Source organism: Salvia splendens, chromosome 2, assembly GCF_004379255.2.
Source record: "Salvia splendens isolate huo1 chromosome 2, SspV2, whole genome shotgun sequence".
Classification (NCBI taxonomy): Eukaryota; Viridiplantae; Streptophyta; class Magnoliopsida; order Lamiales; family Lamiaceae; genus Salvia; species Salvia splendens.
This window is the reverse complement of record NC_056033.1, coordinates 14,242,695-14,259,879: the sequence shown is the minus strand read 5'-3', so window position 1 is coordinate 14,259,879 and position 17,185 is coordinate 14,242,695. Positions and strand designations below refer to the sequence as shown.

General features: G+C 35.7%; 2 protein-coding genes across 5 annotated transcripts; both read right to left on the bottom strand.

Moving 5' to 3' along the window:
- Nucleotides 1–1,815: 1,815 nt before the first annotated feature.
- On the bottom strand, nt 1,816–12,293 carry LOC121789357 (importin-5-like). Of its 4 annotated transcripts, XR_006048027.1 has the most exons (22): nt 10,790–12,293; nt 10,257–10,460; nt 9,917–10,021; nt 9,747–9,812; nt 9,496–9,660; nt 9,207–9,281; nt 8,957–9,111; nt 8,451–8,586; nt 8,299–8,368; nt 8,086–8,213; nt 7,931–7,987; nt 7,340–7,525; nt 7,137–7,229; nt 6,678–6,763; nt 6,527–6,593; nt 6,370–6,436; nt 6,147–6,283; nt 5,822–5,913; nt 5,655–5,721; nt 5,062–5,423; nt 4,107–4,177; nt 1,816–2,116 (listed from the first exon to the last, which is right to left on the bottom strand). XR_006048027.1 is itself a non-coding variant. In XM_042187847.1 (20 exons), the coding sequence occupies exons 1-20, from the start codon at nt 12,017–12,019 to the stop codon at nt 5,259–5,261; spliced, it is 3,351 nt and encodes a 1,116-aa protein (XP_042043781.1). In that variant the 5' UTR covers nt 12,020–12,293; the 3' UTR covers nt 4,841–5,258. The 4 variants fall into 4 exon arrangements, 1 of the variants encoding a protein (XP_042043781.1); XR_006048023.1 differs by lacking the exon at nt 1,816–2,116 and having other exon boundaries at nt 3,906–4,177; XR_006048028.1 differs by lacking the exons at nt 1,816–2,116; nt 4,107–4,177 and adding an exon at nt 4,555–4,725.
- On the bottom strand, nt 2,677–3,459 carry LOC121774341 (ethylene-responsive transcription factor ERN1-like). The gene has a single exon (XM_042171234.1). The coding sequence runs from the start codon at nt 3,457–3,459 to the stop codon at nt 2,677–2,679; it is 783 nt and encodes a 260-aa protein (XP_042027168.1).
- Nucleotides 12,294–17,185: the final 4,892 nt, after the last annotated feature.

Genomic DNA, 17,185 nt, shown 5'->3' with positions numbered 1-17,185 from the left:
TATCGTGGGGTCCATTTTCTAAAAGGGTAAATTTCCTTAAAAGTCACAAACTTTGGGGAAAGTTTGGTTTTTCCCACAAACTATAAAAGTTGCGCCTAAAGTCACGAACTTTATTGGATCGTGCAAATTTCCCAAACTACCCGAACTGACGACATATTTCCATTAAAAACTTATCCCACGTGGCATGCCGGAGGCGTGACTTGGCAAAAATTTCTGACTGGGCACAAAATGACGTTGTTTTATGCTTTTTTATTGAATCTTCTTTACATGTCGCCGATTTCATCCTTAAACCGTTTGTCGACGATTTCACTCTTGTCGATTACGTTTTTCGTCGATTGAATTGGGGTTGCGCTTTCGAAATCAGCCAAAAAGAGGTTATATTACCTGAGTTCAGAAATTTTGCCAAGTCACGCCTCTGGCATGCCACGTGGGATAAGTTTTTAACGGAAATATGTCGTCAGGTCGGGTAGTTTGGGAAATTTGCACGATCCGATAAAGTTTGTGACTTTAGGCGCAACTTTTATAGTTTGTGGGAAAAACCAAACTTTTCCCAAAGTTTGTGACTTTTTAGGCAATTTACCCTTTCTAAAATCGAAAGTTTTTATTTTTATGAAATAGACAAAAAAGGAAAGAGTTACTCCCTCCGTCCCAAGATATTACACTCGTAAATCTTTTGGCACAAGAATTTAGAAGGTGTTGTTTAGTGGTGTAAGTGGGGTTGGTAATAAAGTAAATTTTTACCATAAATAGAAATTACTCAAATATGTTGGGACACCCCCAAAGTGGTATACGAGTCTAATATCTTGGGACGGAGGGAGTACTATTTTTAGGAAACTGAGGGAGTAATACTCTCTCTCCGCCTCTGAAAAGTATAAACTATTTCCTTATTTGTCCAACCCTAAAAATTATGAACTACTCTATATCTAATTTTGGAAAAGTTAAATAACACATTACAAACATTTTATTTACAACTTATACCATTACACTACACTACTAACGATGTGGAGTTCACTCTTCACGAGCACTACTTAACATTTTTATCTCTCTCTCTCTTGTTTTACCAATTGTACATTAAAACCTGTGACGAACCAAATGTTCATACTTTTTAGAGACGGAGGGACTATTGTAAATAAATAAATAGTTATATTATAGTAAGATTTTATATTTTCATTTCGAATCCAAGATTTTATATTTTCATTTAGAATCCATATATAATCATCGGATGATTTTAAAATTACATAAAATACTACATTAATATTTATAAAATACTATAATTAACATTCAAATTAATTTTATTGCATTGATTTTTTAGAAAATTCAAATGTAAAGGAATTAAAAAATATATAAACTAATATAAAAATTTACAATAAATATAATTAAAATCATGTTAAGATTAGAAGAAAAATAATTATAAATATAGGATTTTTAGTTCTAGGTCATATTTGGGTCTGGCCTGAGCCGATCCTTGATCTGGGTTGGGTTGTACGTTGGTATGGGCTAGGTCAACCTTGTCTAGGTTTGAATTTTTGATGGTCCTGAGCCTGGGCAGGGCTTGGGTTTGACAAATGGCCCAATAAAAACACACTTCAACATATGAGCCCGGATTCCACTATCTTTCTCCACTTGTTTTTTTTTACATTTCTTAAAACTCGTGTTGAGTCAAAATATACTTCTATTCCGGAACAGAGGAAGTATTATTTTTACTTCATGATATTAAATAAAGAATTTCATAAAAGTTCAGCTCGACCCAATCCAACCTAGTCATGGGTTTAAGCTGGGTCGAGAGTTTCTCTGAGCCTAACTCAAGCCGACCTATTTAAATGCAAGTAAACATTTAAATCTCATAATAATTTTAAATGTTACTTTGGTACACAGAGAAGAAGATACAATATAGATCAGAAGAATAAGTATTTTAGAAGAGAGAGTAAGAGTCACCCTTAGGCTACTGAAGTTTATGTTACATGTAGTGTAATAAAATACTACATACTATTTCTATACTTCGATTCGAGGGGGCGATTATATTATTTTAGATTTGGCTCTATGAAACATTTGGACTCTCCGAACGGCTTGGAGGAGGCGAGGCGAGGCGAGGCGAGGCGGTGGCCCAAATCTACCTCTGCTTTCATGGATCCATTTTCCAGAATTAGACGGCAGAATGTTTAAAAACTTACTTATATGGTTGCACTTTTCCTTTCAAATTGTTTGTTAAAATTAAAAATTGACTCTGTCTACTTCAAAATGCCATCTGAATAAGGTTGAGGCATGCACTGCATGCGAAATTAATAAATTTGGTCTTGAACTTGATAAAAAAAAATATGTAACATTAGGATAAATTCTCCAACAATTTATGCTTATAAAAGATGTAAAATATAAAATGTAGTCCTACTTTTGCAAGAAAAATACAAATTTAGATGATAGGAGAGGAGCATCAATTTATTAATAGCTTCTATTATAAAGATGAGGCAACTTCTTCCATCTTCAATAGGTGAGAATATCCATATCAAAATACAAACTAAACTACTGAGGCACATTGGATGATCCCTCTAGAAGTTTCTGAAATAATCTAATACTCTGGACAAACAACAACCTCAATCAATTTCTTCCTAACATGATTTAGCACTATTTGATGTGCTAAAAAAGTTGCAAAAAATGATTTTGATTTTTTTTTTGTTTTGTTTAACTTGGACAGAACATTTGGTAGAGAGTTTGAATATCCCAGAAAGTATCATTTGAGTCATTGATGGTATCCCAGTATTCATTTATGCCATTCATGGCATAGAGTGATGCTGATATCTGCCTTTCAACCTTCAATCTTTCAAAATCCAGGAATGGGGCCGCCTCAGTTGGGCCCTCCCCACCTCTTCTAGGGACATATGGTTGAAGTGCAGCCGTGTCAACATCCAGAGCTTGATCACACTGATTGAAATGAGGCTCCAAATGGCTGAAGTCGGGCTTATATGCATCCTCGGATGGATTGGAGGTGAAAACAAGAGAGCCCTTCATTTGGTTGCTGCTAAAGTTGTCATTAGTACTGTACTGAGAGCTACTACTATTACTATGGCGAGCAACGGCCTTGATGTTGACATCTTGATCAGAATACCTTCTAGCAGCGGTTGGAGGGATAGTGGCCTTATTTTGGCTCCTCTTTTGATTCAACAAGTTCTTGATCTTCAAAGAGAGGGCCGGGTTGCAAGGCATGGTGTTCAAGAAGTTGGTGCGCGTATTGGATCCACGCAGGAGGCAGGCAGCCTCGTCATAGGCCAGAGCTGCCTCCTCAGCTGTGTCGAATGTGCCTAGCCACATGCGGATCTTTTGGGTCGTGTTCTTGATCTCGGCCACCCATTTTCCCGAGGGCCTCTGCCTCACTCCCACAAACTTGCTCTTGCTTGGGCTTCTGTTTGTGGGCTTATATGTTGTGTTGTTGTTGGTTGAAGAGGAGGTATGGAAGTGAAGTTCCATGGTTTGGTTTGGTTGTTTTTTGAGGTTGTAAGAAGGAAGAGAGAAGTGTTAAGTCTTGGTTTGAAGAAGGAGATGATAAAGGGTGTTTTTATAGGAGGATTAATATGTCTTATGCATTTGTCTCTTACTCTCCTTTTAGGTTTGAAGTATATGATTTGTATAGAGTTGACTGGTTTCTTCAAATCATGAGTCGTAAGCATGACTAATTAGTATTATTGTATTCAATGTTGTTTTGAACATTTATTATGCTAGGCATGCCTTATCCCATCTTTGGATATTGCTCTACACGTTCTAGGCCTCTTTTTTGTGCTAAGTTTCGTGAGGGGGTTGATGGCATGAGTTGAGCCTATAATCACACTAATATATGCCCACAAATCAACACCTTCTAAATCAAGCTATATCTATAACACGGTCACATCCATATAATACCTTCAAATTCCTTAGGCTTCTAGTCAGTTGAGAATAGATTCCTTTTGGGGAGAGAGTCAAATTATGCAAGGACAACAATATTTGCATACAAGTCCAATAATTCAAGTTTGCACATAAACAAATAGGACATGGCTGCCACATTTCATTCTTGGACTATACATGAATGGACTAATAAACAAACCAAGGTCAAACATAGTCTAGATAAAGACAATTCTTACCTTTTATCATGGGAGTAGTTGAAGGTTCACATATTATTCTCTTACTCAATTGTTCAACATAATCCAAAGGCCTGCCAAATTTCACAACATTTTAAGAATCTCTCAAACATTGCCACGTGGATGAACCTACAATGCTCTCTTATTTAAACTAGTTTGGGGGAAAAAATGAAAACCTACTTCCATGTCCACAAAAAAATTGACTTTTTGTGGATACAAATTTTAATGCATAATTGATTAAGTATGAAAGATAGTGAAAAGTTGGTTAAACGGAGGAGATAAAAAGAAAATTGGTAGAAAATGAATTAATTTTAGTGAGCAAATAAAATGAAAAAAAAAAAGAGAAGAAAAGAGTGTAACACACTAGTATTTTTCATAATTAATGAGCCTATAATAACATTAACTAATAATGAGGCAAAAGGAGTAAGTTAGAGGTGACTGATAAAGAATCTTGATGCGCATGCTTGGAATCCTTATTGTCATAAGGTGCCAAGAACTACTTTATAATATTAGGAATAGTTGTAGCAACAACTTCATTTAGAAGATGTGATTGGACAAGATGAAAAGGTTCATGGGTTGTTGGGGCAGTTCTTCAACTCCAACCATATAACTGTCTGATTTCCTATAGGCATAAACCAATTCAAGTATCATTAACATAATGATGAAATACTAAAATGTAGTGGACTATAGCATGGGGAATATTGTACAAATGAATATATATTACAAGTACAAAGATGTGAATTGAACATCAAGTATTACTTCTCAAATGGCTAGCTGGAAACAAGAATTGTTTTTGCCAAATCCCTGTACTATTAACAATCACAGATGTAACAAAAATAAAAGGACAAAAATGAATTATTTGACCAAAACTGAGACAGGAATTGCCTCTATGGCAATCCACAAATAGCACAAATGTTCACAAAACCCCACAGATAAATAAAAGAGCACCAGATTCTACCTGGTTTTGGATGCAACACGGGTGACCTTGTAATATACAGTCCACAGACTCTCCTCCATTTCGTCTTGAAATGGAGGGCTCGACCAAAAACTTGCGCAAAAGAATGCGGAACATCTCTCTCATTGGAAAGAATGGACGAACAAATGCTTGACCGGCACAAAATCAACTATTGCTGCACGCATCATCAGTCACGACCACTACGTTGAGAGAATTGTCTGCAACGCCAGCTGCTGCTGAGGCTGCAAGGACGACCACGTGGAGGCCAGGGTTGCTGGAGGCAGTGTCTGTTGTAGCTGCCTCAACAAATTTACCATTCGACTGGCAGTTTGCTCCGAGGCAAGATCCTTGCCAGTACAGAGAACCTGCAAGGAAACAATTATATAACGACCTGACCTCACGGAAGAAACATAATGAGATTATAAAAGATCCAAAAATTGGGATACAGAAATAAGAATAGATTCAGGGCTTCTCAAACCAAAAATCAGAATCCCACCTAAATTGTTACAGAATTATCAAAATGACTACAAAAGAATGTTTTATAGGGTATACATGAATAATGGTCCAGATTCCAGAAATTGCTTAACATAACTAACCTCAGCAAAAACAGAAACAATTTTCGGGAGATGCTGATTGTTGGGCCCCAGAAGTTCCAAATCCGACCTAAAAGGGGAAATTGTGGTCAATAACAGAATATAGGAAAAGTAGAAATGAGAACTCAAATTTTATTTAAGAGGAAAGAAGATCAACTTCAGGTCCTCACCTCTCAACCATTGAGCAAAGCTGGTCGTGAACAGCTTTTGCCTCAATAACATCACCCTTTATTGGTAAACAATTCAACCAGGCAGGAACCACCTATTACAGCAACTTTACACAGTGAGAACTAATCGAATGCGAAGAGCAAGGAAGTACTAGCACAGTATTCAATTAAACGTGAAAACTTAGACTGAGACAACATACTGTGATTCAGACAATATATACATTTTCTTCGGAGTAAGAAAAAATGTCACGGAAGAGAAACAAAAAAGTTTTATCAGAAAATGCCAACCCCCCCCCCCCATCAGATGGAGAGATAGAGAGAGAGATACCTGAGCTGAATCAATGCTATCACGATGATACTGACATATCTTTCCAAGAGCTGAAACAGCATTATCATATGCCATCACATTGTCCGGCTGCAAAGCATTTGGGTGCCTAATAACTACATTGAGCCTCGAAAGAGCCTCTGAACAAGATTCCAAAGAAAGGTCACTAGGTTAAAGATATAAAGCTTAAATTTGCTTTCTATGAGCCACATTCAGACAGCTTTACCTCCAACAAGTGGTTTAAACACAGAACTTCCGAACTCAGCACACACTCCGAGTCCATATACAGCAGCCTGGAAATAAAATTAGTCAATTAGGATATGATAGAATAACATAATTAAGATTATGTGAGAACACAAAGATAGTCCAGAGCTTCAGCGAACCTGTCGGACATCTGTGTTTTCGTCATTGCATGCCTCCAAGAGGAATGGAAGATATGTATCATAATACCTAGTGCAAATAATAAGGACAAGAAGTACATAAGTATTTTCACACTGAGACCAAACTCAAATATTTCATGGTATGTTAACATACTTCAGAGCTAAGTCACGGCATTGCTCAGCTACATCATCAAAGATGCAAATGGCAATCCTTCTCTCTTCAGCCGACTTGTCCTTTCCCTGCAAGAAAAAAGGAGTGTCCCAATCATGAACAGAAAAATTTAGGCTTGAGATATAGATTCAAGTTTCATGTTGTTAAACTCTGTTCTAATTCACTGATCTTGCCCGCCAACAAGTACCAGACAGGGATGAAAATAGCATACTCCATCCGTCCCATAGAAATAGGCCATTTGGTATTGGCACGGGTTTTAATGCATAATTGGTAAAGAGATGAGAAAAAGTAGTTGAAATTGTGTAGTGGATAGTGGGGCCCATAAATAAAAGGTAAAAGAGGAGGAAAAAGGTTGCCAAAAATGGATATGGACTATTTGTATGGGAAGGACGAAAAAAGGAAATACGGCCTATTAAAAACATGAAAATGGAAATTACTTACCCACATCGGCATCAGGTATGATGACAGTTCATCAAAGAAAGGTAAGAAGGAGCCCTTGAATGTTTTAATTAAAGTTCCCAATATTTCACCAACCTGAAACAAAAATGATCAGAAGCAAAAGGTTAGGAAGGTCTCATGTTTCCAAACTGACAAAATTAATAAAAAATGGTTGTATCCCGAACAGCCAAGTGTAATAGACTAACTTGGTCAAATACTTCTTCTTCTTGCTCATTTTCCTCTTTAAGAAGTTCTCCCTCCTCATCATCAAAATCTTCAGCTTTGGCTCTCTCAGCTCTCTCCTTTTTTCTACTTGAGCTAGCTGTGATCACCTGTTTTATCTCTTCCACAATGCTTCTAACCTGCCTCTCGTCTAAAAGAGATCCTGAAATCTGAGAGACATACACAGGGAAATGATGAGTTAAATTTAAGTAAAAACAGTTAATAAATGATGTTCAGACTGATTGTGTAACTCATTCAAAAAAACTCATACAAATCTACTGAATAGCACAATTAACTGATTACTCTAGCAAATTGAAAATAAGGTAGGTAGATAGTTGTTGCAGCCTCTTACACATCGTGCATAAAAGTGAGATAATGAAAACATTTCTTAAATTAAAAGATCTTCATAGAATCAACAGAACACGATACACCAGAAATGTAAGGACTGAAAAATTAGGTCTGTTGACTTCCATTTTTCACACTTTTCACCTGGCACATATTTCAACTTACATGGTGAAATAATTGACCTAAAATCTTAGCTAGAATATTTAAGGAAATGGACTTAAGTGACCAACCTGCACACATTCATTCAACGCATCCAACATGTTTGCACAGATCTCTATATCAGGTTCCTGAGTTGCATAATAATTGATACCTTAGTGCCCAGATACTATAATCATCAATAACAGAATACCAATCTCAAGCTTGTACGATTAACTAAAACAGACACCTTGTGTAAGGCTTCCACTAAAGCAGGAACAATGAAGTCTAAGAGCTGCTTAATATAACTCTCATTACGACCCTGAGCAATTCCTTTATCGACAGCCAGTTTTGCAGACCGCAACAGCTCCGGCATTGCTAGAAATTAATAATGGAAGTATCGGTCTATATTAGCAACTTAATATTCTGTATATGGAAACATAGAAAGTAAAATCTGCATTACCTGAGACAGCAGCCTTCCTGACTTCTTCATGGAAATAAAATTTCAAAAGAGGAACCAATGTTGGGGCAACCTGCGAGCACAACATTCCATAATGTTTTTAAATTGTGGTCCACAATCAACAGAATCAAGCAGACCATTTCATTTTCACTAACCTGATCAATCCATGGGTAAAAACCTTCCTTCAACTCATCAGCATAGCAGCACAACATATTGCAAGCGGTGGCCTTCTCCTCTAGGACACTAGTCTTAATCCCAATTCTTTTATCCCCAAGGGTTATGGTCTCCATGCTGCAATATATAGAAATTTGTTCATACCGGAAGCAATTAGAGACACGCACTATTGGAAAAAATTTGAGCACACGGAATTAATAGTCATAAGAAAACAGTACTACTATACAAAACAATATAATAGTTGGTCTTTCCCAGATGCAAAAAAAGAAGTTACAGTATCTTCTACCTTTCAAATATTTTAGATACAAGACATAAAAGAACCTTCAACATTGCACAGGATATTCTCAGAGGGATGATGATGGAAGTTAATGGGAAACTTAATAGATAAAGAATGGATGATGGCACATTGGCAAATAAGGCCAATTTTCATTAAAACATGAAAATAACTTTTTAAAGATAAATCTACATGATATAAGACAGTGTTCACCTTTCATCGTCTGATTCATCAATTTCATTGTCTGAATCAGCAGATGTGATGAAAACATCAGGCTTTAGCTGAGCAGACTGGAGCAGAGGAGGCATGACCACACTCATATAAGGAAGGAAATCCTGACCCAAGCACTTGCAAAGTCTGGCCCATGCCTACAACAGAAAAAAAAATATGAATTCTTATAATGTTACTGCCCTAATTTTTCAAGTCATCTGAAATCTGCAGCTCTCAAGGACAAATGGCATACTTGTAGCATGTAACTGGTAGTAGGATCATCGGTCTCCATTTGTGATCCTTGCAGTGACATTAGCACTCCCATTACCTTGCAAAAATGAATGAAACTCATATTATTTTGAATCATGGATTCATGATTGAGCCTTGGGCAGATACTGATATTGCAGATATAACACACCATTCTGTATAGAATGTGCAAGTGAGAAAAGCAACAAATCAATACACAGCACAAAACAAACACAAATAAAATAGCACAGTCATCATAAATACAACAATCAAGACCCAGATCTTTTCAAACCTACCTGTTTAGCATCCTCCTTGAATTTCTCCTTCCCAACAGCCATCCCCACCAAGCTGATGCACTCCATAGCTTTTGCACGAAGCATGCGGTTAGACTTGTCTGTGGCATTCTCTAAGATAACTTTCAAGTAAGGCATAACTGCATCATAATATTTCTGGAAGTGTTCCTGCAATCATAATTCCAATAGCATGACTGATAAATCCGCCAAAAATAAAGAAACTAACAACACGAGCTATAACGAGAATGGTGTACCTGAGATGAATCAGCTACCGAAGCTAAAGCAGTTAAGGCACCCTCCTGAACCATTTGCTTGGAATTCTACAATTTACAAAACATATATCAGTGTTCATAGCAACAGCTAGTATTGCATAGCCATGCCCATAATATATTCCCACATAATTTTTTCTAATTCGCAACTTCACCTGAAGAAGTAGAAGCAGCTTGTGCACTATCCCATCTAAGTAAGGTGTCAAAATTTCTGGAGTGCAGTTTTCACTGAAGTTAAGAACTGCTGAAGCTGCATGTGCCTGCAGAAAATGGAAAGAACTATTCAAAAAGCACATAATTCAGTTTCAGGAACTTAACATAAATGACATTAGCAATACACAAAAGTAAATGACTAGTAAAAGGAAGAGGTTTGGGAAACAGGGGGGAGTTCAACCTCCTGTATTCCTGTTCAATAAGCCTGATCACCAGTTGGAAATTGCTCCCAGATAAGTCATATTTTGATAAGTAATGCAGAAGATAAGCCTGATCACAGACCTGTACTCTAGGGTTTTGGAAATCATCCATAGCTGCAGCTAGAGCCGGCAGCACATGCTGATGGAACTGAATTTGCAAATCTGGACCTAAGTCTGTTGATAGCTGACCAATTGCATTAATAGCTGACCATCTCACACGTGGATGAGGATGTTGAAAGGAATTCAAGACCATGCTCACCACATGTTCCAAATCCTTAACCATCACCTGCAATATGGAAATGAATTGTATTACTCTCAGGTTGGTGCAGAAGAGATACATTTGTGCTGCTAACAAAGCTAGTACAAGAAATCCAATGCTCCTGATATATCAATGCACTTACGTGAGCATGAGACGAGATGCCAAAAACCACCAAAGGAACATCTAAAACAAACTCTTAACAAAACAACAAAAAGCTATAAATGGCGTATTGTATATGAGCATGAGACAGCCATCTATAATCCAGCTCAGTTATTACTTGACCACAAAAACTCTTATAATGAAAATTCACAATGTCTCTAATCCAGCAAAGTTATATATCTTTTATTGTTATATACCTTGGAGCAGCCCTCTGCAATCTGTGCAAGTGCAATGAGTGCTGCGTGATGCTTCTGCCACTCAGGAGCAGAAAAGCACGTTTGAAACTGCGCGGATGCCACGGGGACAATTGTATTCCCACCAAGCGCTATAGAGAGCCTATCTAAGCATTCCTGCCCAACACTATAATTACTCGTCTCCCCTGCATCCTCGTCCTTGACTTCTGCACTGTGCCACTCCGGATCATCCTCCACATCCAAAAGCATCTTCATCAAATTGGCAAAAAGCCTGCTAATGAACTGCGGCAATTTGCGCATCATCCCAGGTGCTCTTTCCCTTGCTTCCGCTAGTGTAATCACAAATTCAATTGCTAAATGACGCGTGCCTTCCTCCAACCTCTCCGCTTCGGCAATCTGCAACATGGCACCAACAACATCCACAATCTGCCTCCTCAAAAACCTCGGTTCCGTCCCAGCCAACTCAATCAACAGCTCCAACGCCTCCTGAGCAGTAGCCTCCTGCCCCGAGTTCAGCGACTCAGTCAATGTCCTAATCATAGCTGGCAACAAATCCTGGAACCTATCGCGATCGCTCGAGCTCGTCAAGCACTGAATAAAATTGATGACAGCGCTCAACGCAGCGATCTTCACATCTGGATTGGAGGAATTATTCAACACGTTGAGGAAAACAGTGTGCAAATCAGTGATATACGGAATCAACGTTTCCCCGATGAACTGCGCCAGTTGTGAGAACATCAGGAACGCCGATTCCTGCAGCTTCGGAGCACTAGACGTCACGCACTGAAACATAAACGGCAGGATTTCCGGCCACTGATTCTCCGGCACGAGCGAGGAAGCGAGCTCCGAGACGGTATCGCACAGTTTCTTAATAATCGATTTCGACTCCTCGCTCTGGAGTGAGGACAACAGGAGGTTTTTAACAGCGGAGCGAGTCGACTCGGTGAGGTTCGGCCAGATATACGAGTCATCGCGGGTCAATTGCTTCCGCATGAGAATGGCGGCCATGGCTCGCGCCTCCTGGTGCACGGACGATGAGATAAGGTGGCCGAGTTTGAGCACGAGCGAGTTAGGATCGTTCTGCTTAATCAAATTGAAGACTGACTCGGCCTGGGATCGCTGCTCGTTGGAGGAAGACATCAGGTGAGAAATCAGGGTTTCGAACGGCGCCGGGTCCGCCCCCAAAATCGCCGCCAATTGCGCCTGCTGAATCTGAGTCGACTCGGCGTCCATCTTCCCGAGTCGCCGCGATAATTCTCTAGGGTTTTTGGTGTGTTGTTTTTCTCTGTGGGGTGGCGCTGGCGCTCTCCTCTCTTCCCTCTCTCTCTTCCCTCTCCTCTCTTCCCTCTCTCTCTATATATATACACTATGTAATTGATTCTATCCAGTGACGGTGCCACGCATACACAAACAACCGTTCGCGGAAATGCGTGCGTGGGTAGTTTGGTAAATTCAGGGATCGGAATCCTGCGAGGCCGAATGTACAATCGTGAGCAGCGAAGGGTACGAGTACGATGTGTGGAAGTGGGAAAATCTGGGAGGTAAAAATTTAGCAGCGGCGAATGATGATTAAGGTGGGCCTAATTAGGGCAAAGTAGGATGTGATATGGATTTGTTGGCAATAATTTTAACATATGGGCGGCAAAATTAATAAATTATGAATTCAACAACTACATTAAATAAGACTTTACCACTTTATACAGTTTAATGTGAATACAGGTCTCCAATTGAAGTTACCATCGATTTTATGGTGTAAAATCTAAATAGTATTCGCTCTATCCTATAACAAATGTCATATTTTTTTCTTTTTTTTGTTCAAAAAAAATATCACATATCTTTTTTTTTAAAATACTTTTCACATATTAATTTAAAATATTATTTTCTTTCTTCACCTAACTGTGAACAGACTAAATAATAAACCGAAATTCTTAATGACGGAAGGAAAAAATACTTTAAAATTATTTATTATATAATTCAAATATAGTTTATGTATACTTAATTGCTATGCTAATTAATGCAAGTAGTATATAACTTGCAAATTAAAACAGACAAAACCTATGCATTGGTTCTTTTATTTTTAGTACTATCATTATAACCTTCTACCATGTTTTTGTTTTAATAAATTATTATACTAGTATTATCTTTCATTTAATTTGGTCCTTATTTAACAGATTTTATACCTTCCCTCAGGAGAACCTTCAAATATATCAATATTTGGAATAGGTTTGACCCCTTAGAGTGAGATGTTTGTTAAAAAATTTAATTATACTTATTTTATATTTTATGATTTTAATTATGCAACTTTCAAATTTTTAGGATTGTAAATTTTAATTAAGTATTTTGAATGAAATGTTTTTTAAATAGATGTATTTTTAAATTGAAATGGTATGGCCAGTAAATAGTTAAAGAGAAAAAATGATTAAAAGATGGAGAGTTGCAAGTGTTTTCTCTTTAATAAGAAACGGAAGAAAAGATGGTGCGTAACTCATGAATATTGTAATTAAGAGACGGATTGAAAACGGGGTTGTTGATGGCCTAACTATTGCATACTATCATCAAACATTATCTATATTACAAAGATTGTACAGCATGCTGTAAAAATAGATAAAAAAATTAATAAAAATGCATAAATTAAATAAGTAAGTTTCTCAAGTGAAGGAAAATTTATAGGTATTGATTTCATTAACCCTCTATGCAACTCATGTTGGATATATTGTAGTCTTACACCAGCAAAACTCTTGCTATTATAAAAGACCAAAAACTAGAAAGGAAATGTTGTTCACTTTTGTCATTTTAGTATGTCCTCAAAATTTTGTCTGCTTTTATTTCAATTTTGATAAGTGGACCTCACTTTCCACTAACTCATTACATTAACATTCCGTTATAAAATCAATATATAAAAGTAAGACTCACATTTCACTAGCTTTTTCTCTCATCTTTCTTTACAAAGTCAAACAATTTTTTTAAAATCTGCACCGGGTCAAATATGGACAACATTTGGCCAATGAAGGGAGTATAACAATAACAATATAACAAAAGTAACACGAAAGCAAACTATTGTCTTTTTCAAGTCGAGTCGAAGATCTCTCTTTCCGCAAGAGATATACACATCGGGTAGTGCTCACTGATTGACGCAATGTCCAAAAGATGAAACGATTTTCCTCTTATCGAGTAGAAGCATGTCAAACTCATAGGTATCAACAAACTTGATTTGGAGGCTAGAATCGAGCAATGCAGTGCTCTTAAAATATAAACCAATATGCTAGAGAGCTGAAAGAGAGAATAGAGAAATCCTTTGAATTGTGGTATATCTCTCAACCGCACCTATTTATAGGCTATGAGAGACCACATGAAAGGTCTTGACATTAAGGGTCGTAAACTAAATCACTAAAGAGATGGAGGTTACAAGAGGTGGACAGCCAAAAGGCTCCCCATGATCTCAACTACTCTCAGTTACCAACAACTCAATTTAAAAAGAGTGAACTACATAAATGATGAATGATCTTTATTTTATATCGTTTTTTGTACCTCATGATAAAAATAACCTTAGGTACCAAAGATGTGATATTTTGGTCATGGAGGATATTTTTTGAAATCTCAACTAAATAGTACCAGACATGTGATTTTTTTATCTTTCTTTCTTATTTCTTTTTTAGTTTCTTCTTCTTTAGTTTCCTCTTCTTTCTTTTTTCTTCATTTTCTTCTTTCTTTTTAGTAGTATTTATCTTCCTTTCTTCTTTCTTTTTAGTAGTATTTTATCTTCCTTTCTTCTTTCTTTTTCTCCTTAGTTTATGTTTCCTTTTTTTCTTTTCTCTTTTTTTTTCTTCCTTCTTTTTATTGTTTTATACATACATCTAATTGCATTCTTAATATAAATCAAGAATAAAATACCTAATTAAATTAATTATTTATTAAATTATTTTATACTCATTTTAGGATTGAAACACCTAACTAAAAATATTCAACTCTTTATATCATTATATCATTATGAATACAATTCACAATTTTGAATTTTTATTAAGATTATATTGATTTGTTATTCATTTAATAAAAAATAATAATATATTATTATATATTATATGATTCATTATTATTATTATTATATAATATATGATTCATAATATACATAATTATACTATAATTATTTTCTAATTACTACTATTTTTTAGTATTATAAAAAATAATACTCCATTCGTCCCCGATTAAGAGTCATTCTTTTCCATTTCGGTCCGTCCCCGATTAAGAGTCACTCTTCCACTTACTATATTTGGACATCAAAAATACCCTAAAAGTCAAAGAGGTCTCACATTTCACTATCTAACTCCATTTATTACACCACATATTCAAACACTTCCTTAAAACCCATGCCCAGTCAAAGAATGACTCCTAATTGGGGACTGAGGGAGTATTATTTTAATAAATAAATATAATTATAACTATAATTATAATTAAGTATATTTGAATGATATTAAAAAATAAAATAATTATTAATTTATAACATCAAAATAATAATGTTAATATTGATTATTAATAGTAGTGTAAAGAATGAGGAGAATGAGAGAAGATATTATAATATTATTTTTGGTACTAGTTTTGTGTATGCCCAAAATATTCTCTATGACACAAATGAGAAAATGTATTTGTTTAGAGAGCATTTTTTGGTGAAAATTGCATCAGGTACAAAAAATGTGATTTATAGGTAAAAAAATAATATAAAATAAAGATCAAGTACTATTTATGTGTGAAAAATCATGTACCATTTATGTATGACAGTCACACATATCAATAAACTGTAGTAAAGATGTTTGATTATAGCGTTGACCCTATTATGAGTAATGAGAATTACATTTCCTAAAAGTCGGCGTACTCTCACTTAGTCATAAACATCATTGGTTATTATTGATTTGGTCCATAGTAATTGTAACGCTATACGCTTTGCTATTATCAATATAATATAACCCAGCGAATTGATATCTTGAAGGTGACGATCACCCCCCACAGACGCATAACTATAAGAGAGATACGGGTGAAAGCCATGAAGTGAGAGTTAAACCAAAAATCAACATCTCAGAACCTAACGATGGTGAAGAAATAAGAGATGGACGTTACTATTTGAATAAAAAATATCACTCCATTTTGGTGGTATAAGTATCTTCATACTACAATGGTTTTACCGATAAACTTACCTTTGACCTCAGTTGAAACACAACTGACGAGAAATAAGATGACATGTACTATCAAACACGAAAATATGACTGTTTAACACCGGGTAAAAGGCCATTTTCTTGCCTTTTCCATGTTGTGGATTTTTTCCTAGATTTGATATACTTTTAATTATTTAATTGAATGATTAATGTGTTCATTTATTTCTATACGTAATTAATGGGTTTTCTCACCCATGAACACTGTTTATATTTAAAAAAATAAGGATTTTTGACATGTAGAGAGTCAAGATCTAAAGAAAAATCTAAGCTCTTCGCACTAAGAGCATGATTGAAGATTGAACATCAAATTCATCCACCAGAGAATTCGTCCACATTTGTTGTCTATATATTTTAAGATTATATGCTTTACAATATTTGGCCACACTTGACCAATTTATACTGATTAATTCGTTTCTCAGTGTCTAATTTTATTTGTGCTAGGCTTAATAATTCAATAGCTATCTATAATTTGATGTCTATTTAACTCAGATTTAGGACCAATAAGTAATTTAAAAATTTGAGGAAAATATGTTCTAACTTCTAAGGGGATAGTTTAAAGGTTAGAAGTTAATTTGGCATCTACTACGCATCTACGAGGGAAGATATTAATGAGGAGATATTATGAAACATGTTCAACTTATCTTTGTCTCACAATCCCCCCAATGTGTTTAGCAGATTTAATTTATGATCCTTATTGCATAAATTTAATTTAGGGTTCAAATTGTTACATGTGTTGTAGCAAATGTGAAGCATGTTTGGAATAGTTATTGTTGCTTTGATTTTCTTATAATTTTTTTAATCTATGCTTCTTGCTTATTTTATGACCACCTTTGCTCGGTGACAGAATGACAAGCCACCTTTGCTAGCTTGGCCGTACTTTAGAGAGTTTGGCTATGTGAGTATTAAGAAATAGCGGATTTAGACCAATCTCCTAATATTTATGCTAAACTTTAACTCATTTTTCAGTATATATCATATCAATAGTAATTTTACTCCAAGAATTTAAATCAAACCAAGCATAAAAGAATATTTCATATTCATTTACTTTTTATACTTTTTCAATCTTATCTACTTATGTAAATTACACATTAACCCCACAACACTTTATCAATAATTTATATAAATCAAATACCATACTATATTTTTTTATATAAAAATAATTATTTATTGCAAAATTAATTTTAATTAATCGAAA